General features: G+C 30.1%; 2 protein-coding genes across 2 annotated transcripts in view; one reads left to right on the top strand and one right to left on the bottom strand.

Moving 5' to 3' along the window:
* The window catches only part of LOC134832646 (LIM and SH3 domain protein Lasp), a 214,399-nt gene that overhangs the window by 145,275 nt on the left and 45,763 nt on the right, over positions 1-23,361 (top strand). The gene's annotated exons all lie outside the window — the stretch shown is intronic.
* Positions 443-23,361, bottom strand: LOC134828891 (uncharacterized). The gene is made up of 3 exons (XM_063841882.1): positions 22,874-23,361; positions 13,725-15,138; positions 443-646 (listed from the first exon to the last, which is right to left on the bottom strand). The coding sequence occupies exons 1-3, from the start codon at positions 23,359-23,361 to the stop codon at positions 443-445; spliced, it is 2,106 nt and encodes a 701-aa protein (XP_063697952.1).

Genomic DNA, 23,361 nt, shown 5'->3' with positions numbered 1-23,361 from the left:
TACACAAAAAGTTGAAAAATTTAATGAAAAAAAAAATTACAAATTTCTTACCATCACTTATTATACGGAAGCTCTTTAAAAATTTAAAAAGGATAAAAAAAATAAATCAGGAAAAAAAATATTTTATTAAATTCAGTACCTTTATCCTTTTATTTCAACATTTTCCTTACCTTAAAATTTATTAAAAATAATTTAATTAAAAATTTTTCCAAAATAAATTAATGAAGCCTTCGCCTTAAATAAATAATTTTGCCAAAAATCCAAAAATTTTTAGTTTAAATATTTTTTTTAAGCTTTAATAAAGTCAAATGAAGAGGTAAACATTGGAAAATTCTAAATTTTTTTTTCACTAGTTAGCTAATAAAATTAAGGCCGACATTCGAGTCTTATTTATCTCTCACGTCAATATAATAAAATAATAATTTTTTTCATTTTTTGTTATCTAAAGCATACTTCCAAACATCCGCTTGCCACGAGTCAAAACTAAGCTTACAATCATAACAGTTAGTAGAAAGACCATCAATCCCAAGAAATAAGTTGTTAGCCGGCAACGACTCCGGAAAATCTTCTCCCGTTCCATCTTTTCGCGGAGTTCCTCGGCACGCGGCATGTCCAACGTGAAATCTGACTCGGGGCGTGTTGATGGCTGCAAAAAAATAAAGAGCATAAAAATTATTTTTATTATCGTCTTTACAAAAAATTTGTGTCAGCGGCAAGTTATGTCGGTTCATCGCATGTCAATGTCAGGTCAGTTTTTGTGAATAAATTAGGAAGGTCAAGGTTGTCTACTCGGAATTTTTGTATTTTATTTTTTTTTTATTTAATAACTTCATTTACAAAAAAAAGTTCATGTTAACATAAATACAAATCAAAATATTCATGCATTCAAGCGATCAAAAACGATGTCAGTCTATCATCATCTGACCTCTCGAGTAACTCGCGTAACAAATGGCGCGCATTAACCGGTTATTTTGAGAATTATTCACTTCAATTTGTAAATAAATAAGTGCTAAGTTGAATAAAAAAAAACAGGTAAAATATGCTGGACAGGTTGCAAAATGCATTCGCTTATCGCGCGCGGTGCAACTCGGCATTCATAGAGTTAGGTAGGTAGGTGTCTCTATTGCTTAATTCTTGCATTTAACATGAAAAACAGATCTACACAGAAAATTTTTATAAATAAGGAAGCATGTTGCAGTAATAGATCATGACAAATGAATTTAAAATTTCTATGAATGTGAATGGAAAATGAGGGCAATACGAGTAAAAAAAACCGTTAACAAGAATGGGTGCGTTATTTGTAAGCCAAACAAGTAGTAATCGAACGATCGCGCGATTATGATCACTTTTTTTTCTTGTTCATTTATTATTCGAAAGAACGTTGCTCAATATTTTGGTCAACAAACCACTCTATGGGTGAATAATGGGTCAAATTGACCTCTCAGGAGGCAATGGACCCCTTGTGACAATTCTCTGATCCCTTAAAGGTCAATTTGATCCGTTGAGGAATCAATTTGATCCATTAAGGAATCAAAAAATTCACTTAATGGGTCCATTTGATCTCCCAAGGGGTCAATGTGACCCGTTTTTTGCCCACATGAGTAAAATGGAACCCTCAAGTAGATTCTCTGATCCCTTCTGGAATCAATTTGTTTTGTCAAAGACTCAATTAGATCCATTAGATCCAAAATTCACTTTAGGGGTCAATTTGACTCCACGAAGGGTCAATGTGACCCGTTTTTCTCCCACAGGAGTTAAATGGAGCCCTTAAGAAAATTTTCTGATCCTTTAAGAAACCAATTTGTTCCGCTCAGTGCACCTAATGGAACAACATAGATTTTTTTAGACCCTCAGGCCCTTCAAGTTTTCATTAGAGATTTTTCAAAATTTTTTGGACAATTTTCCTTAGAAAAGTTCAAGAGTCTTATTTTCCAGACTCGAGGGTCTTCAAAAATATATCAAATCGTCCCATTGGGAGCCCTTAACAAGACAAAGGATTCACTTAAGGGGTCCATTTAAATCATGTGGGCGAAAAACGGGTCAAATTGACCCCTCAGGAGTACAATGGGTCCCTTAAGAAAATTCTCTGATCCCTTAAGGAATCAATTTGTTCCGTTAAGGGATCAGAAAAATCACTTAAGGGGTCCATTTGACTTCCCAAGGGGTCAATTTGACCCGTTTGTGGTCCACAGAGCTACCAACGTGTGAACAACGATCGTCACCCAAATGATGGAAAAAATCCTTCGAACTTGCTGACACGACTTTTTTCCCAATTGTTTGTTGTTCGACCTTCAATCGGTTGCTAATTTATGTATTTTTATCGTACTAAAGCTGTCAATTCCCAAAGTTCCATCACACATTGAGATGGCAATTATGTGAGCTAAAAGTTTTTATTTTACGATATTTTTTTTATCAACGCTGCAGCTCTAAAAAGTCTGTCATTAACTTTAATTATAATAATAAAGACACGATCATATCACACTCGTAAGAAGTCACGCACCTGGCACTCCACCTTTTATTCTTTCATATGGCATTTTTTTTTTCGTGTGTGTTTTTTATATTTATTGTTATTGTTAATGTGAAATATTTACGAATTTTTGAAATACTTTTAAAATGAAATAATATCGTTGAAAAATTATTTATTGGTTTATAATGTTTGGAACGTGATTGAAATAATTAGTTCGTAGCCGGTTTACACATGGGGATGTGGTAAAAAAAACAGTGATTTGTTCATTTTTTTTTCGACGTTGGTTTTTGAGTAGTTTAAGGTTAGGTGAGGTCATCTATTTTTGGGTTTTTCTGATTTAATTTGGATTTTGTAATTATCAGGTAAATTTAATTTTGACATGTGTCAGAATTTTTATTTAAATTTGGTTTTTGAGCAATTTTGTGATTTACATCTTTTTGAGCCTTCTGTCTTAAGCTATCCAAGGTTTTATGCTTTTTTGACAAAGGTACCTCTTAAAGGTTTTAGAAAGTCATGAATATCATTTTTATTTTGATTGTTTTGATTTAACTGCTCAATAACTCTTCATTCTGTGGAATCAAAGCTTCCTTGCTCAATAAACTTTTCCATAAAGATTTCTAAGAACTTGAACATGATCTCATGGAAACCTTTCTGATTTAAATTGTCTTCTTAATTTACTTAGAATTCTTAGAAATCCTTGAAAGATCATCTTGGAATATTGAAAAAATTCTGAAGACTCTCGTTAGAAGCTTCGACGTTTCCCAAGGAAGTTTAAATTTCCAAAGTATGAAAAACAATTGGACTCCCTATGAGTAAAAAATGAGTCTAATTAAATCCTCGGAAGTTAATTCAATCCCTTAAGTGAATTTTCTTATCCTTTTTAAGGCAACTATTCAATCCGTCAAGAGCTCAGAATAACCTCTTAAGGGATTGAATTAACTACTGAGGAGTTAATTTGACTCATTGGACCCATAGGGAGTTCTATTGTTTTTCATACTTTGGAAATTTAAGCTTCCGTGGCAAAGTTTCTAACAAAAGCCTTCAGATTTTTTTTAATTGTCCAAGAAGATTCCTTAAGGATTTCTAGTTGATTTGTGTTGATGAGACAGAATAAGAGTAATGTTTGCCTTTTATAAGCATGATGACATTTCTTTTTGAAAACAGGATATTTTTTGAGTTTCCTTTATTTCTTTTCATCTTCCAGGCTTTCATTTGAAAAACTTTCTTTATCGTTAAGCACTCTAAGATCACTTTGAAACCATCACTGCTAACGATTGATCCACTCTTTGCTGCAATTCCATCAACTTCCTGCTAACCCTCACAAGTTGCTGCATTATCTTATCGTTTTGTATCCTTTGCAACTCCCCCATTTGTTTCATTTTCGAATTCAACGCCTCCAACTGCCCTTCAGGACTTTTTGCCAACTTAAACAACTTCATGTACCATTCATCATGCGATAAGCAAATCTCCATTTCGCTCAATTCCTTTTCCGATAAATACTTCACTCTTACGCCATGCTCCTTGAGTTCTATTGCAAATTCTCGCACTTGCAGACATTGAAAGTTATTTTGCATCAAGTTGATTTCCTTCAAATTTGGCGCGTAATCGAGCAACTTTCCAACATCCAAGCCAAACAAATTATTCGCGGAGATATCCAAGCTTTTGAGATTTGTTTTTCCACGTAGCATTTCAACCGGAAATCGGGTGACATTGAAATTCCGCAAAACTAAAGTCTCTAAATTTCGCATTTCAGTCACTTCGAAATCCATAAAATGCGAATTTCCTCCGTCAATTTGTAAATGTTGTAAGTTTTTAAGTTCTTTAAATGCATTTTTTGGCACTTTTTCGATATTTCTGATGTTAAAATCAAGTTTTTTCAGTTGATGACATCCGCTGAATGTATCATCGTCGATATCGGTCATTGTCAGATTCAGTACGTTGATGTGTTGGAGATTTCTCATGATCTGACAAAGGCTGTTTGGTAACTCGGGAGCTTCTCCAATGAAATTTACTGCTCTAATGGCATCCGCTTTACGGACAACAAGTTGGATATTATCACCTTTTGACACATTTTTAAGATTAAAAGTACATTCCACTCCTCCAAAGTTGCTTTGACTTTCGATACATTTAAATTTGGCACCCAGAGCAACACTGGCACTCAGTAAAAACATAAAAATTTTGATAAAAATCATTCTTTATGATGTTCGGAAGCAATTACGACGCTTGTTAGACACAAACTGACGCTTTTGTGAGTAATTTGTTCTTATATAGTCGAGATACGAGTTAATTGATTGCAGGATGTAGGTACAAAAAAACGCGAAAATTCCCGGAAAGGCAAACGCATGGCATTCCATGTATGGCAGAAATCGTCTTCGAACAGATGTGAGTATATTTTTTGCACGTGAATTCGCTTCAAATGAACTTAATAAGCGATTATGAAATATTTGGGTCAATATCTTAAGCAACTTATCGAATGCAATTGCATTTGTTGCATTAGTCGCTGTGGGAACTTTCACTAGCGAGCGTGTGAACGGCAAGTGCAATCAACTCTTTTATGCAAAAACTCTCAGAGAGAGAACAAAAGGAGATGCGCCACTCCCCACATTCATCATCTTTGTTTATTTGTTGCAGCAAAAAGGTATCAGTTTTCAGCTTGAATATTGAATTTTGAGTCAAATGCTTTGTTTGAGACTTGTTGACCTATATCTTATGCGGAATTCCTGACATCGAGCCAATACTATTGATTGACAAAGTGACTCAATATGTCTTCGTCTTGCATGTTAATGACTGCCATCTCTTTCTTATATAACTTGCATGCAAAAAAAAAAGTTCTGCGATGAGTAAAAAATCCATTTCAAGACCATGTCATCATGCCAATTCAATTGAATGAAGATATTAATTTTATATTCAAGCTGGCGCGTATTTTTTATAGCATTTTATCTTTTGTAAAAAGAAAATTTCGGTCAAGGATTGAGATGTCACACTACTAGCGTTTATTAATAAAAAATAATTACTGTTTATTTATGATAAAACACTTTTGAGTGCTACTGCTTTGGCTGATTGTAGGCATTGAGTGGCATTGTACTGTTATTTGCTCAAAGCCATGCTTATCACTTTTAATTTTTTTCCACAGAACTATGAGAAAACTTCAACGATGACGCTCGCTGAGTTTTAACATGGAAATCACATACAACTGAAGTGGTTATGATATGTAATTAAGCGTTTAATTTGCATGTACCTAAACATTTTGCTAGAAGCGACACGATGTTGGCTTGTTATTCGTAAAAATTTATGGTGTTCTTACGTGTTGTTTTTTGGGATGCAAATTGGTTTTGTAAGTATTCATTTTTTAAGACTTTTTAGTCGGTAAATGACCTTAAAGTGTTGTGGAAAATTTTGAATGGTTTTTTTTTCATCAACCTGGAAATTACTAAAATTAAAAGTTTTCTGAACATTTTCTTGACTTTAAAGGCTAAAGTGTTGAAAAATAAAGCCTTTAAATTTTTTTTTAATTTTTTTAAATTTTCTTATAAAAATTTTAATTATAATTTTAACTTTATTGATCTACTTATAGTTGACTGAAAATATTTTTTATTAAAATACTAAAGCTCTTGATTTTAAATGCTAAAACTTAAGCCAAAACTAAAAAAAATCTATAGAAAATGAATTTTTTTGATATTTTGTCTTTTTTATTATTTTATTTTTTTAATATTTTTATTTTGGCTATTTTTTAACATTCTTTGATTTTTTTTTTATTTTATTTATGTTTACATGTTTAAATGAATTCGTCTTTGTGAAGACATTACATTCATTCTTTTTATTCAACTTTGAGTTAAACGTCATCAATAGTTTTTTTTTCGTTCGCAAATTAAAAAAATTTTGCAATTTTTTTTTTCCTCGAAAGTTCCGGAAATTCTAAGCAATTCTTCCATGAAGGTATTGTTTGAATTTCGTCTCCTTTGTTTGAATTTCCATCATTAATTTCAATTATGTCATCTTCCAGAATATTTTTTTCCTCCATTTTGTTGCGATTTCTCAGCTGCATTTTAATAGGTGTTCTTTGTAGGCTCATTTTAATAAATTCGTTAGACAAAATGTTTAGCTTTGTTTTTGAATTTAGAATGGAGTTAATAACTTATTAAAAGTGCTTTAATTTATTTTTTAAATTAAATTTTCATTAGCAGAAAAAATTTAACTATCCTTTAATTAATACTTACTTTAAAAAATTTGCTCCTACCTCCCGAATCGAAATTAATTAGAATTTTTAAAAAATCTTCAACAAGGCGACAAAATTTATTTGCTCATTGCGTCATAACTTTTGTATGATTTTTTATTAAAAGCACTCTCAACATAAATTAGCTTCAGAGCAGCAAAAACAACCACCATTTAACGTCATTTAACTCAGCTTAGACAAACATTTAATTTAAATTTGTGGCGTTGATATGAAAAGTTTTTTTTTTGTGTGTGCAAAATATTTTCCATATATACGCACATATCAAACAAGAACAAATAAATTTAATTACTAACTCCACAATGTGGCTTTAGTTCAAATCTACAACAACAGTCCATTGGGTCGGTCATAAAATGTGTTTTGGTTTTTTTTTCGGAGTTGCACGAAACGATAAAATAAAAAGTTTCTTAATGTTTTTGTTTGTTTTGTTTTCTGCGGTAAAGGCATCTGGTACCTTGCCAGCAATGTTTTTCGCTTTTTCTCTCTCTTACTTTTTGACTCAATAGAACTCGACCGACTAGACAGTGGCAGAAATTTTATAACATTGATACGATCGCGCGCGCTAGCAGAATGGCAATCAAAATAAAGGAAAAAAATTGTATCAAAGAACCGGTTTCGTTCAGACTATTTTTACTTTCAATACGATAATTATGTTTTTGTTTATAGTCACTGCCATACGGCTCTCCGGTATAGCAACAGAATTACGTCAAATGTGACATTAACCGTACAAACTCAGAATACATTCAGAATTTCTGGGTACAGAAATTTTTTTAGAGACTGTCTCTTGCCTTATATGAAGTTGCAACATGCACACACGATTTGAGGTATTTTTCTTGTAAGCAACGAAAATAAAAGTGTTAAACATTTCAGCAACTTCTATAAACACAAAGTCAATCACGAAACGAATTGCCTACAAGTTGTTGTTATTTTAGTTGTTACAAGAAGCAAAAAAAAAGTGTATAGACGCCATTAAAGTAGCAAAACAGATGATTGTAGCACAAAGCAAACAACAGCGTATGTAAACGTCCTTAAAGGTCGTTCAGATTTTGTTGACCCCGTTTAAAAGAAATAATAATATATGTGTTGTTGTTGGATATGGTTATAAATATCTTTGGCGAGCAGCTTGCTCGGTGTCTGGACTGTACAAATTATTATTACTTTTGTTATTTTTTTTTTATTTGAATAGAGTTTGCGATATAGCATGAAATATGGACGTAATAATCCTAATAAAAGAATAAATTTACATGTTTTAGAGTGTAGATGTTATGAGAAGTTTATTAATATTATTAGGGGATGAGCAGGTAAGATCAAAATTTTTTTGACAGATGAATTTTTGACAGTTTTTTTAATTTTAGGTGATTCATTTTCGTAAGTAAATCTATATTTCAAGAAGATCGAAGATGAACAATCCTGCCTACTGATATAATTTATTCTATAAAATTCACGATGACACACAAAAAACGGTACCATAACTCAAAAGTTTTCAGACAAATCCTCGAAGGTGCCATACAAAAGTTAACTTGTTAAGTAGCTGAGCTCAAGACGAGCCCAAAATGTCTTTAAATTTTAGATGTACTTCTTAGTCCAGTATTTTTTATGCTTTCTATGGATAAATAGTATTCCATAAACAGTTGAACATTGTAGACTGTTCGGTTTATCATACGAATTGAAAGTTTCTGGAGTTAGTAGAAACAACACTTAAATAATCAAAAAGGAACATGTCGAATTGGAAACAATTGAATGGACACCACCAAATTTTCCAGAAATCAACTTCTTGGAGCCTTTAATTCCGATTCTAACATTGCCATGCTGCTTGCTCACAACCCGCAAGATCGAAAAACTGCCGCAAAGACGACGACAAAATGGTTCAATGCGATCGATGCAATTTCTGGGAGCATTACGATTGTGCTGGAATTACGGCAAAAGTTTCCAACGTGTCGTTAAATTTTACATACATTAATGCAATACATTAATGTCTTAAAAGAATCTATCACATGTACTGCAATGTCTTTCGGTTGGAATAAATAGAACAAAAACGTCTCAACAAGCAAAATCCAATTTTCTCTAAATTTCCTCAACAATAAGCTATTTGGATATGATAAATAATCATCACTGAACAAACAATAGTTAGTAATGTGAATTATGTAGTATGGGTTAAAAGTTTCTCTTAAGTTGGATAATTCATTCATTTTCATTCTAAATTCAATGAACAATTTTAGGTTTTGTTTCAAATCACTTTGCGTGTCGATAATATTACAAATTTTCTCATAGCTTTAAATGTAAAATTGATTTTCAACCCGAATTGTTTATCAAACAAACAAAAACTTTCCGCTGTAAAACACATGTATCAATAATTTGTCAATTTCCATCATCGATTCACTTGTTTACACCGTCAACACGCAAACAACATCCCTATCGCTTCGCATCCACTTTTCATAAATTATTTACAAGTTCCCACGTTAATTTTATAAATTTATCGACAAAGTTGGAGAGATGTTTTGCCAAAAAAAAAAATTCCGCACAAGCTGACGTGATGTATGTATCGTCATGTGATGATGGATGCTGTGTTGATGAACTGCGATGTTGATCCTTCATCATTGACAGAGGGAAAAAATATATGAAAGAGTTTATAAATAACTCGTGTTTATGTATGAAAATATCTATAAATAGCAATTTCGGTTCGACTCAAGGCAGCAGTATTTAGTCGCAACTCACGTTACAAGACACTTGCCTGATAAACTTTTACGCTCATTAATCTTGTACGAATTTTTTTCTCGTCGGCCCTTTATGTTATTTATTTATGTTAATTTAACAAACTATGTATGTGCGTCGTCGTCTCAGGTCAACGAGCCTCCAGTTAAAAACTTTTAACTTGTTATTTCAAAATATTTTAATTGCTATCTACTTGAACTAAAACTAAGTCATTTATAGAGGTACGAAAAAAATATTTTTTAACAGTATTTCGCTTCTAGCCTAATGTTTTTTTTTTATTTCTGTAAATATTATATTATATAACCGGTTAAAATTTTTGAACAAAAGTCATGAATGTGTGTTAAAAAATTATGATGGCGCAAAAATGTTGATCATGCGATAATTGTAATAAAACATGAGTTTCATACAAAAAAAAAATAAACAGATTAAATGCGTCTCGTACATTATGAGTCTTGCACGAGTTAACATGACTTGACTTACTTTTTCATCGTTTTCGTTTGTTTTGAGGAGATCTTCAAGCAAAACCCACTTAATCTTCATGTTTAATTGTTCCTTCACGAAAAATCACTCCAAAAAATCAGGTTAATGAATAAAAAATCAATTTGCTAATCTCGTTTGTCGGGTATTCAAGAACATTCTTGCATATTGTGTACTCTGATTTTGTGTACGTTTCGTTAATTTTGGTTAAAAAAAATATACACGAAAAAAAACCTGTCGTTTCGTCGTACACATTTTCACATCTTCTTTTCAAGGTGTTTAAGTTGTTTGGTTTACGCATTTTATTCACCTTCCGCATTATTTTTGGGTGAATTGCGGCGTTAAATATTTTTTTTTCATCTCTCTTAAAGTTTACTTAAAATGAGGTTCGGAGTTGCTCAATGTTTAAAGTAAATTTCATTGCATTTCACCAACAAAGAGCATCTAATAAGACATGAAAAATATTGTTATGACATACTTGCAAACGTAGTGAAGTAATAACAATCGTTACAAGAGTGTCACACTGGTCGAGATGATTTATGGCTGTTCTTTTGTAACGCGGGTGATAGACGGTCGTTCGTTTAGTTTCTTATTATCACCTTTAAAGACCTATTATTACTGCGAGGTAATAACAAAAGCAAAATGTTGTCGTGAAATGAAAAATATTATTTATTCGATAGTTTGCGGATAGAGATGAAGAAACGATTTGTTGATTGTTTTGGGCTTTGTTATCGATTGGGTGTTAATTGGAGCAGCTGTCGTTTGGAGGAAGTTGGAAATTCCCCAAAATTACGTTTTGATAGATATTTCAAGATCATTTATTACAAAATTTTTTATTTTATTTTTGATCCAAAATATCTTTGAGGCTTTGAAAGGCAAATTGTTTGAAATGTTCTGAACCAGTCGGCTCCATTATTATTCTCAAAACTTTAAAAACTGATTTTAATCTAAAATTTTATATCAATTAAGAATTTCTAGCTTTTGAAATTTCATTCTAATGAATCTGAGTATTTTCCAAAATATTTTCAAAACATTTTTTTAAAAATTTATTTTAAAAAATTTATACCAGGCGACTCCATTTTGATTCTTAAAATTCTAAATTTTGGATTCTAGTTTAAAATTTGTATCAAAAACTTCGAAAGTTTCTCTTAAAAACTATTTTTTTTATCTCTTTCATCTAAGCAATGAGACAACTGCGTAACAAAACCCTTTTCTCAAGCCATTTAACATCTGTGATACAATTTAACATCCATTTCATTACATTTATTGCTATTACGACAATTATTCTCACAACTACTTCCATTTTATGCAACATAATAGCTTTTAACGTTAAAAACAAAACAATTTCATTCAACAAAGCTGAATGAACTGACCCATCTAATTGGAATTTCAAATTCGGTTCCGATTTATAATTTATTTAATTTATTGCTAATCGTAAACATTTGTAAAAAAAACGGTTGAGAGGATTTCACATCATTAGGTTATGAATCAAAAAAACAGAAACAAAAAAATATGACATGCGGAATTATGTGAAATTAATTCGCGGACGTGACAAATGTCTTGTTCTACCATCCAGCGAGATAATTGCAGCTTCTAGACGTCTTTTTCTGCAGAACTCTTACATAAGTGACCGACAAATGACATGCAACTGGGTGAGTCGAGTCACGAGTCATGTGATGATAGATAGAACGTGTCTTTGTTTCATTCAACAGTCCAAAACTGCGATAAGATTCTAGCAAACAATCGAAGAGCATTTCAAGAGCAAAAGAGTTTCATTGTTAGCACGCATGAAATTGAGGTCATTAATACGAAGCAACTGGAGATTTTCATAAAATAAATTAATTATCATAATAATGCTAATAATGTAACAATAGGCATGCATGACTGTCAATGGGTCATGATGTGCAAATTGCGTGCAAGATATGGGTAATATCTAGCAATGCTACGAAAAAAATAGTGTAATTCACACAAACAGCCACAAACACAAGACATTGCAGAACAACGTTTTGTGTTTGTTGTTTTTCGTAAGTTTTATGCAGTTTATGATTATTATGCAATAAAAATAAAGTAACTTTATAAGCGCGCGCCAAGCTAAGAAGATTCTTGCGAGACATGAGACAAGAGACGAGACGAGTCAAGTCAACAAGTCGTTTATCATCCTAATAAGTGTCGTCAGATGGATGGGTCGATCGTAATTTTTATGAATGACTATTATACTGGATGGGCAACGATAAAGTAACGTCGTTGGTTTTTAATGAATTGAAAGGAATTTGTAGTGTAAGTTAACAAGTTAACGAGAGCGTCTTTTTAAATTTCTTTTAGGGTATTTTTAGCAGGGCTTAATGATCCCTTCATGTCATATACCCTTCATATCTTAAATCATTGAAGCCTGATTTAGCAACCATAGACTGAGAAGGTCTTCAAAGAATTTAATTGTACTTCATACTGTAAAATTGTAAGCTTCTTCAGTAAAAACTGAGAATGGGTCTTAGCTTTTAACCTAAGCCCAATAAAGCGCCTTCAATATTCACTTAGTCCTTCCTGATGATCCAAAAAGGTTTCTACGAGATGTTGGTAAGTTCTTGGCACTATTCAAATCAGAAAAAACCTTTCAAGAACTTGGCTACGAGTCGATGATCTTATTGTATGTCATTTTGACACTTGAACAATATGTTTGGAAGTTTTAAGGGTAAATTCTTTAAGTTTGTATAAAAATCCGACATTTTTAACCATAACTCTTAGGCATAACCATAAAATTAGGTTTTTTTGAAAGCTTTGGCCCTAACGAGTCCAACGATATTATATAGCCAATTATAGCCATGGAGCGTGGAGCATGATGAAAACGTAACGTTTGAACTTAAGGATTTTAAGTCAAGTTATGAGTCATTGAAGTACAAATCTGCCATTGAAAGATCAATTTTTCGTTAGCAAAGAGCAAATTTCAATGAACCCCCAAAGATTTTACTGAAAATTTGCTCATTACTAACGAAAAATTGAAATCTTTTATAATTTCGTTGATAAACACTTCAATTTCTCATAACTTGACTTGAGTTAGGGGTCTACGGTTTAGTTTTTAACCGGACATGCTAGATTGAATAAATTGATGAGTAGAATGGGTTATAGAGATTCAACAGATTGCAGAATCTGTCACTCAGCAGAAGAAACAGCAGAGCACATTTTATGCGATTGTCCTTATTTGGAACACAAAAGAATGTTGCTTTTAGGTAGCACGAATGGCATTATGGATCCTGAAGAATTTAGAGATTTCTCACTGAAGAAAATCTTTTCTTTCTTAAAGAGTGTCAGCACGGTTAAAGAAGAATATGGAACAGGTTAGGAAGAAAGGAAACCCACAGAAAGCCCTTTTTTGTGTGCTAAGGTGGGTCATTATATAATCATCATCATCAGTAAGGGGCTTTAGCTCTTATGCTCTTCAGTTCGATATGTTAACTATTGGAATTAACTGACTAATCTTGTTCGTAAGGCCAAAATTTTTTATATATCAGCTCTGACAGACGTCAAAAAACCGTTCAAAACGAAATTTTCATCTCACCATCGATCGAAAAAATTTCAATTGACGCCTCAAGTCATTATTATTTATTAACTTCTTGGATTACATGATGGTGCAACGAGTACCACAAATTACGTGTTCAGTCAATAATAAAACGTGTCGTTGATTTTTTTGGCCTCATGCAAAAATAAAAGATTAATTGTTGCTGCCCTTTGTCTATTCAACATTTTCATCATCTTCATCGTCTGTGTCGCGTCTTCGTCATCTTACCCAACAAAAGATGTTACAAGAAATCAAATAAAAAAAAAGTCAAAAAGGTTACTTACATATGACACATTCATGGCACAATTATTCCTGGGATATTTATACTCGCGTATCAAGCCTTGCTCAATTTTGCTGCTATACCGATTTGTGCCGTAGTACATTTCCCAGATGCTGGGTTTATCGCGATGCCATTCGTTCAGCATTCGTTCGCGGTCGTCGCCGAATTTGGCATTGTTGTTGAACGAGTCGTTCAAGAGCTGTGAAAATGCCAAATTTTTCTGCATTTGTGACAATGGGTGACGATTGCACTTTTTGGCTTGCGGTTTATTGCCATCGCAATTGAGTGAATCGCTGCTTTCGCCTCCGGCACTGGCATCACTGATTATCTGGATTACGGTATCACAGGGTGTCGCGGTAAAGGGATTGATTTGGTCGTTGCAAGTCATTATAAAGTCTCCCTTCTCGATGGAGGGTTTCCGTGAGAGGGGCGGCTTGATTTGGGAACTGTAACAACTGTAGGCAGTCACGGGTTGTTTCTTGCGAAGGGAAACAGCGTCGAAATCTTGACGACGATCAAAGGCTTTTGTCACAGTTTGGATGCGAGAATCTTTGGACATTGTGGTTGAGAATCGTTGGAGTTCGAGTTCACTTTTTTCTGTCATTACTGTCAAATATTTCTCTAGATCGTTTCGTAAACTGATGATATTTTGTTCGAGTTCGCTGTTTCCCGTGGTTTTTGTTTCTTTGAAGGGATTAGTCTTAGTCATGGTGCTCCGATGTTGTTCGAGAAGTGTTTCCAACTTACTCCGGATGTTCACCAAAATATTTCGCGTTTCGTGATAATCCATATCCATGTACTCGGAGGCACCTTCGGACGTTCCCTTGCCCGAATCGGGGTTCGTAAAGGTACTTTGTCGCTTCTCAGACTTTGGCGTGTGCAGTTGGATCAAGTCATTCGCTTGCAAGTTAAATGCATCCAAGTTGATGTTCGTGAGTGAATCATCGGAAGCTTCGCCAGGCCACACGGGGCGCGGTATCGTGCCATCTCGTGGCAACGAAGCTTTTCGCCGGTTCACAATACTGCTTGGTAATTCCTTTTTAGTCTTGTCTGAGGGTTTTTTCTCCGATTCCAGACAACTTTCGAGACACGTGATACTTTTGTTGAGACTCGCAAGACATTTTCGCTCCTTCGAATGGATTTTTTTCGTGTGCACTTCGACATTTTCTATGATCACAGGTTCGCTGTAAATGTGTTCATCGACAGACGAGCCGCCAGCTGAGTACAAATTTGAGCCGTAATAACCTGAGGAGGCACTTTTCTCCGTGGAATAGTGTGAGGTGCTGACACGTCGGGGTCGATGATGACTGGCAGTGGCAGTGGGCAGATTTGTGGGCGCAATACTCGAACGAACTGTTCCTTGACTACCAACAGCCGACTTATTATCCACAAAACCGATGTCTTCGTCATAGCTCGAGCTGCGAAAAAAAGAAAAATTCCAAATTTAGTAATAAGTAAAAAAAAAATCCAAACATTCCAAATATTTATCGTATGAAAAAGGCCCTGAGGCAAACGAGTTCAAATCTGTTTTTTGCAATTTTTGCACATCACATCGCAACAATTCGTATGCAACATGCATGGCAAGGCACATGGGTGTTTGACTGCTCATAAATATACTTGCAAACAAAATGAGCTGCACATGAATCAACTGTTTATTAAGCAAAAGCAAAAAAAAAAATAGCAACAGAAGGCGAGCGAAGCAGAAGAAGAAGCAACAACAACAACAAGCAGCTACTTATGAATACTCTGTGCCTGACCTAGACAATGTGCTGACTAAAAAAATGTTTCGTTGCGTAATCATTTATTATTATTATTGTTGTTGTGTGCTGTCTGTTGTGTATTGACAGTGGACCGACCAATTTGTAAAGTGCTCGAGGTGGACCACGTTTTTTTCCTCTCTTTACTCTACCTTTGTGTACTATTTTTCGGTTCAAGCTTACTTACTATTTTTACTACAGCGCGTTGAAAAGCACAAAACATTGCGAGAAAAATTCGCTTTTGGACTGGCGAATGTGAGGGAAGTCACGTGAGTATCGGTTTTGAAGTGCCTTAACGAGGTATTATGGGTTTGACAGGTGATTAAAAATATTTTAAATAAATATTTTCGGATTTTTTTTTTTAATTTTTCCGTCAAAAATTGCAAAATTTGTGAAAATTCTTTTTTTTAAGTCAGCTTGAACTAAAAGTAAGTAAAAAAATTTTAATTCAGAATTTTTGGTTACAGTAAAAATATGAAATAAAAAATGTCTAGAATTCAAAAATTGTGAAAAGAATTAATTTTTCTCAAAAAAATTTTCATACTTAAAAACAAAATAAAATATTATAAAAAAAAATTAAAAAAAGAATACCTATTTTAAAAAAATATTTTAAAAAAAATATTAAAAAAAATATAAAAAAAAAAATATAATTAAAAAATATATTAAAAAAATAAAAAAAAATAAAAAAAATTTTTTTTGAAGTTTTCAACTTCTAAAATCATTTTTATATTTTTCAAAAAATAAATAAAATGAAAAAAAAATCCTTTTTAAAAAAAATCAAAAAGAATAATAATTTCTAAAAAATTAAAAAAAAATATATTTCTTGACATTTGTAGGCTTTTAAGCTACATTTTGAGAAAATTTCTGTTAATTTTTATGTAAAAAAATAATTCAAAATTAAATTAAATATTTTTTTTTATTTTATGAAAAATATTAGAATTTAGAATTAAAAAATTGAAAAAAAATAATTTTATTAAATCTTAAAAAAAAAAATCTTAAATCTTAAAATATTCTTTAATTTTTTTTATTAATTTTCTACTGAATTATGGGACATAGGCATCTTCTAAGTTAAATCTGGATACATTTGCCTTTGAAAAATTTTTTTTAAAGTTAAAGTTAAGTTAAATTTAAAATTAAAAAAAAAATAAGAAAAATAAAAATAAAATAATTAATTAATAATTTAATTAAAAAAAAAAAATAAATTTTAAATTAAATTACTATTTAAATTAATTAAATAAATTTAAATGTATTTAATTTAATAAATTAATAAATAAAATTTAATTTAAAATAATTACTAAAATTATTTATTTATTTATTTTTTTTATTTAAATTTAATTTTTTCATATATTATCTTTCATTACATTATAAACTTTTATTCATGAAACGATAAATTTACAACTTGGAATGAATTTTTGAGTGCTCTAGTTCACTAACTAATATATTATCTCTCACAAAAACGTACCAAAAAAACAAATCTTTAATAAAAAGACCATCTCAAATGCATTTAATTAGTTAAAATTGCTTCCTCATTCAAATTTTTCACACTTTTTACTTTAATTCACCGCAAAAGCGCTCAGATCTCTTCATAAAAACGAACAAAAACACCTTTTTTCAATTTTACCACTTTATAATGGACAACATGTACCAACGAACAACTAACCAGTGGGTTATTTATTACATTCAATTCATTTGCCAACCGAAAAAATAACAAACAATAATTAACTGGTATTAAGAAATGGTTTTTTTTCTATTATTTCTTCTCATTGTTGTGTGCGTTGCGGTTTTCATTCAACTCACGTGCTTCTCATTCCACCTCCACAGACTGAATTTAGATTATTTTTACTTCGCAAGCAGAACATTGTTGCAACAATTTTTTTTTAAATTAAATTTATTACGAAAAAAAATATTTTTCTTCACTTTTCTGACACACTCTCGATGCAAAAAAAAAATAAGAAAAAGTAAACTTGATATTGACATTGCAGCGCTGTTTGTCAACTGTCATACATTGCAATTCTCTGACAGAATTGTCATCAATAACAAAAAAAAAAAAAATTAACTCGTTTCTTGCATTTACCTGCGCTGCATCACGTTTACCAGAAGTCGTCAATAATTTCAATTTGCAACTGCGGGAAGATTAACATATTAATTTATCGTCTTGTTCGTCATTTGCTCCGCACAATAAATACGATTAATGACATCGGAATTAATGAATTTTTGTGCGGATTCACATGTTTTTTTGTCGGAAAATTCTCTGTCTGCGACGCGAGCCGTCGACCACAATGTTATTTATTGATAAACTTGAACTACAGACAGCTTCCCGTCGATTCGTCGTCATCGATGCTCGTATCGAATAACAAGTTGGTAACATTGATTCGGCATATTTGGCGCCATAATTATGCAAAATACTGGCAAAAATCTTAAATTAATAGAACGCGAATCAATAAATGTTTTTTTTTGTGTTTGTTTGAAAAGCTGTTAAAATTTTAAGATTTTAAGCTGCGGACATTAGCATAACAAACGGAAATCCAGTTTAATGGAGCTGGTTTCGTATTTTGTGCTAAACTAGAAGGAGAAAAAAAATGAGTTGATAAAATTAAAGCTTTCCCTTGTGTGAGCGCAAATGAATTTTCTTTGCAAGACACGACGATAAATTTGCTTTCTCTCGAAAACTAATAAAGATAAAATGCAGTTTGCTTTCTTCTTCTTTTTCTTTGCTCTTTTCTTTAAACATACAGCGAAAAAAAAAACAGACAAACAAAGTGTTATGATGTGAGAAAGGCAATTACGTTGAGTGATACTTTTAACAATGTTAAGGTGAAAAATGTCCAAGTTTCGTCTCGGAACATTTTTTTTCCTTAATACGTTCAACTTTGCCAATCAAGCATAAAAAAAATACATTTTTAACCATTTATTACGATACTTAATATTTATTATGTTTTACTAGTTGAGGAATAAAGTAGTACTAAAATGAAGAAAAAATTGTTCGCAAATCATTTTGTGCGCGCGCGATCCAGACATTTTATCGAGATTTTTATGGAATTTATGTTTGACGATGGAAAAGTCAAGGAGGCGTGATGATGAATGGAAATTATACGAAGAGGAATGCTGTTAAAAATGTTTTAAATTAGCTTTTTAGCGGGAATTGAGTCGATAAAAGGAGCTGAATGGAGTTGTTTCGAGGAAATTTGGTTGCTTTTGAATTTGCTTCAAGTTTAAGAGAAATTCTTAAAATAGAAAAAAATTACTTTAATGGTCAAAATTTAGTAAATGATTTATTAAAGTAATGATTTTTTTCTATTATAATAAATCAAAATTAGATTCAGATTTTTCGTTTATTAAACTTCTCAACTGTTTAATGAATACAACATTTCAATTACTCGATCAGGGGGAAAAGCCTTTATATACAGAATCCCATTTAAAAGTTCAAAACAGAAAACGTAATCCGAATAGTTGACATCTTTGCAAAGCCCAAGGCCAATCATGGTGTCTTAAATTAAATTAAATTAATTATTAGATTAAATTAAATGTTTATTTAAATAAAAAAATAAAGTACAATTTATTAACATAATTAAGAAAAATTAAATTTAAAAAAAATAATTAATAAAGAAAAATAGTTTTAATTAAGAAAAAAATATAAATTTATTTCGAAATTTATTCAAGTAAATTGAAAAGTTTTTTTTGCCTTTTTTTAAATGAAAAAGGCTAATTAATTAAATTTAAGAAAAAATGATTTAAAGAATATAAACATCAATAATTTTTTTCAATTTATTAATTTAAAAGCAATTTTTCGTAATAATTAATTAATTTATTAATAAATATCAATTTTTAATAATTATTTAATTATTAAATTTATTATTAATTAATTAATTCATTGTGTCTACTTTTAACCAATAGGTACAAAAGTACCAAAGAGAAGTGTAAGAAATTTATTTCCATAACGAAAAATGTAAAGATCACCTTATCAATCGCGAAAAATCGCAAAAATCGCTTAATTATGATTAATTCATTATTTAATTTTAAATTAATTAACAAAAAAAAAAAAAAAAACAAAATTTATTAAAAAATTGGTTTGATATCGTTAAAATTTTAATGAAAAGGCTTTTAATGATTAAATTTTATAACGACATATAAAACATTTTCTATGAAAAGTTAAATTCTTTACTGTCGTATTTTATTTCTTTTTATGTTTTTTTTTCAATTTTAATGTTTTTCATTAATCAAACTTCATTAATTTTTAATATTTCATAGAGATTTTAGCGATTTGGGATTTTAAAAAAAATAAAATAAATTAAAAAAATAAAATAAAATAAATTAATTTAAAGTTGACTGATATTTTTTCTTTAAATTAAAATTTAAAAAAGTTTTTAATAAAAATATTGAAAATAAAAACAATATATCATTAATCCTCAAATTAATTAAAATTTTCCAAAAAGACAAAATAATTAATCTTGGAATTAATAAATAATTAATGTTATTTTAATAATGTATTTAAAATGAATAATTAAAAAAAAAATAAATAAAATTCTTTTTAAACAAATTGTATTCTTATTTTTCAATTTTCACCAAATTTTATTAAATAAGAATTAAATTTGTTTGAAATGATTTTTTTATTTAATTTTTTTTATTATTTAAATTATTTTAATTCAATTTCAACTTAAAAAAAATTAAATTTTTTTTTTTTAATTTACCTAATTTTTTTTAATTTTAAAATTTTGTTTTTAAATAAAAAAATCGTTTGACAACGACTAAAAATATTTAAAATTACAAAAAAAAATTACTCTGTAAGTAATAATATGTAAATTTATCTTAAAACCATCTAATTTTTTCAAAAACCAAAACAACAATTTTCTCATCAACCCGTTTGTTAAATATATTTTACTTCAAGCTACAATCATCGCGGCTAAACCAAAAGAATCCATCATGCGAATCTCACAAGCTGCTGTTATAACTTTTCATAACTCTTCATAAAAAAATTTAAAATTGCAAAAAATAACCTCATTTCTTTTCATCTGCTAAACAATAATTCACAGCAGCAAGAGAAGCATCATGAGAAGCGAATGAAGCGAAGTCCAATTAAATCTTCTTTATTATTTCACAATCCATCAAATCGCCAACGAGACGTTGTTATAACACTAACATTATTTTTATTAAGTATTTATTAATTATAAATTCCATTTTTTATTTTTTTATTATTTTTTTTACTCCAAATTTTTCGCGACAACAAAAGAAGAATCGGAAATAATCAGAATAATTAGTCAGAAAAAAAATAATTTTTCAGCGACGTCGACGACGAAGACATAACAAATTAACATTAAATTATGCGATTAACACAGATGACTAATTTTATCTTTTTTTTTTTTTTTTTTGAAGATGATAATGTTGTATAAATTAAATAACAGCTGTCTACGCGAGAGACACTTTAATAAAAGAAGAGATGAATCTCGGATGAATCAAGTTATGGGGAAGCAAAATTTACAATTTTGATTAAGTTTAACGTTATTTTAAAACTGTTTTTGGCATGCGTTTCGGTAGCGATGCTAGCGCCAAACGATCATTAAACTCGTTTTTTTTCGAATAAAATTTATTGTCATGTTAAGTTTTTTGATGTAATCTTTTTTTTATTATTGAATTCTGGCGATCATTATGTCACCTTACCGATATCGATGTTTTTGAAGTCATTAGTGATGCTGAATATCTAATGCTTCCTTATGATTTTTCGTTCTGATCCACCAAAAAATCGACAACAACAACAACGCGGCTGGAAATTTCCTGACTATTCTGTCATCATGTGACATTTTTCGGAATAAACTGGTTTTTTTTTCATTTTCAACGGACGACGCAGGACACAAAATTTTTTGAAGGTAACATTTCTTTTTTACTTTCATTTATTTTATTTTTATTTCATGCAATTGCGTAAAATAAAAATAAAATAAATTTATTTAAAAGCAGCGTCGTCGTACGGAATGCAATCAATGTTATACTCACATTTTTTGTGGTGTACTTGAATTTTTTATGCTCTGTGTGATAAAATTTACAAAAAAAATGTCTTGTGAAGATATTTTTTGGCTAAAATTGTCTCCTTGATCTTCGGAGAGAATTAAAGAGCGCGTCATTGCCAGCATGACCATTTTTTTTACTCGCAAATTAATGTCGCTTTAATGTTTAATTGTTTTTTTTTTGTTTTGTATCGCTTGTCATGCAGTAGCCATCTCCGGTGTCGGATTTACAAAAAAAAAATAAAATAAAAATAAAAGAGATCATTGCCTTGTTAAGTGATGACATTCAATTTCAATTGTTGGAAATTTTTGTTTGAGGCGATTTTTTTTGCCGGTGAGGTTTGACATTTAAAATAATGGGAGGAAGAAATATTTGAAACAAAAAATCGCTAATTTGGCGGAATTTTATGGCTAATTGTATTTTTTTAAGAAGGAAGTTTCGAGATTTGAACGAAGTTTAAAAAAATTTACAAAAATTCGAAAATTATCAAAAATTTTATCGATTTTAATTCATTTAAATTTAATTTAAATTAAATTTTTATTTAAAAAAAATTATATTTTATTTTAATTTTTTTATTAGAATTTTTTTTAATTTATTTTTTTATTGTTTTGAAATAAGAAACTAGAAAAAAAAATAAAAATTTGGCCCAAAAATGAAAAAAAATTAATTAAAAAGAATTTTTTCTACAAAAATAGCTATAAAAAATATTTATAGCTAAATATTATCGAAAAGGTAAAGGAAATAAATTTAAAAAAATCATCATTTAAAAAAAAATACCACAAAATAATTAATTTGCACTCAAATTTGTTAGTAAAAAAAATTAAGAATTTTTGAAATAAAAAAAAAAATTAAATTAAATTAAAATGAGAACTTTTGGACAAAATTTCAATAAAATTTAATAAAATTTATTTAAAAAATTAAATTTAATTTTAAATAAAAAAAAAATAAAATTAATTTTTAATAAAAAAAAATTAAAATTAATTTTTATGAAAAAATTAATATAAAAAAATAATAAAAAAAAAATTATTAAAAAATAAGAAATTATCTTAATAAAAATTTAATTTGATTAAACTAAATTTTTTAGTGCTAATTAAAATTTTAATAAATTTTTATCCAAAAATACATTTTCAAAAATACAAATTTTTATCCAAATAAAATTAAAAAAAAATGTCGGTAAATTAATAAAATTTAATTTAAAATTTCCAAAAATCTCACATTTCAAGGGAAAAACGAAAGAACTACAAAGACACAAAAAATCAACGAACCGATAAAAACAATAATTTTTATAAATAAATTTGAACTCGATCGTTAAATATTAAATGTAAACAAATAAATTGAAAGTTTCTTGACATTAAAGCACATGAAAAAAAAAATTACGCATAAAAAAACAGAAACTCACCCTGCTTTATTTAAAGCAATCCTTGGTAATGTAAATGTTCCGATAGTTTCAGCTAAATCAAGGTTATTTTGTTTGTTGCTGCTATTTTTTGTCGACGTCGATTTCGTTTCTGCGGCTGTTGTTGTTGTCGTCGTTGCATTGCCACCACTTGGCGCCAACACTTTTATTTCGTTATTATTTTTTAACATTTTATCACTACAACTACTACTTTTAACATTGTACTCAAATTTATGATTATTACTCTTATCTTCCATTTTCTTATCACAACAATTCCCGATAATAATATTCTTGTCTGATTTTTCACTTAAACTGCCGCGACCTTCATCCTCGTCATCATCATCAACGTCGTCTTGTTTTTTTGCAATTTTCTCGTCATTTTTCTCGTCGTGGTCATTATTTACTACTTTGGCACTACAACTACTACTATTAAAGTTATTATGATTAATATTCGGATGTTGACTAAAGATCGAAGTTAATTTCTTCTTCAT

The sequence above is a fragment of the Culicoides brevitarsis genome, chromosome 2, assembly GCF_036172545.1.
Source record: "Culicoides brevitarsis isolate CSIRO-B50_1 chromosome 2, AGI_CSIRO_Cbre_v1, whole genome shotgun sequence".
Classification (NCBI taxonomy): domain Eukaryota; kingdom Metazoa; phylum Arthropoda; class Insecta; order Diptera; family Ceratopogonidae; genus Culicoides; species Culicoides brevitarsis.
Note: the sequence above shows the minus strand (reverse complement) of the source record. Positions and strands in the feature narration are given on the sequence as shown.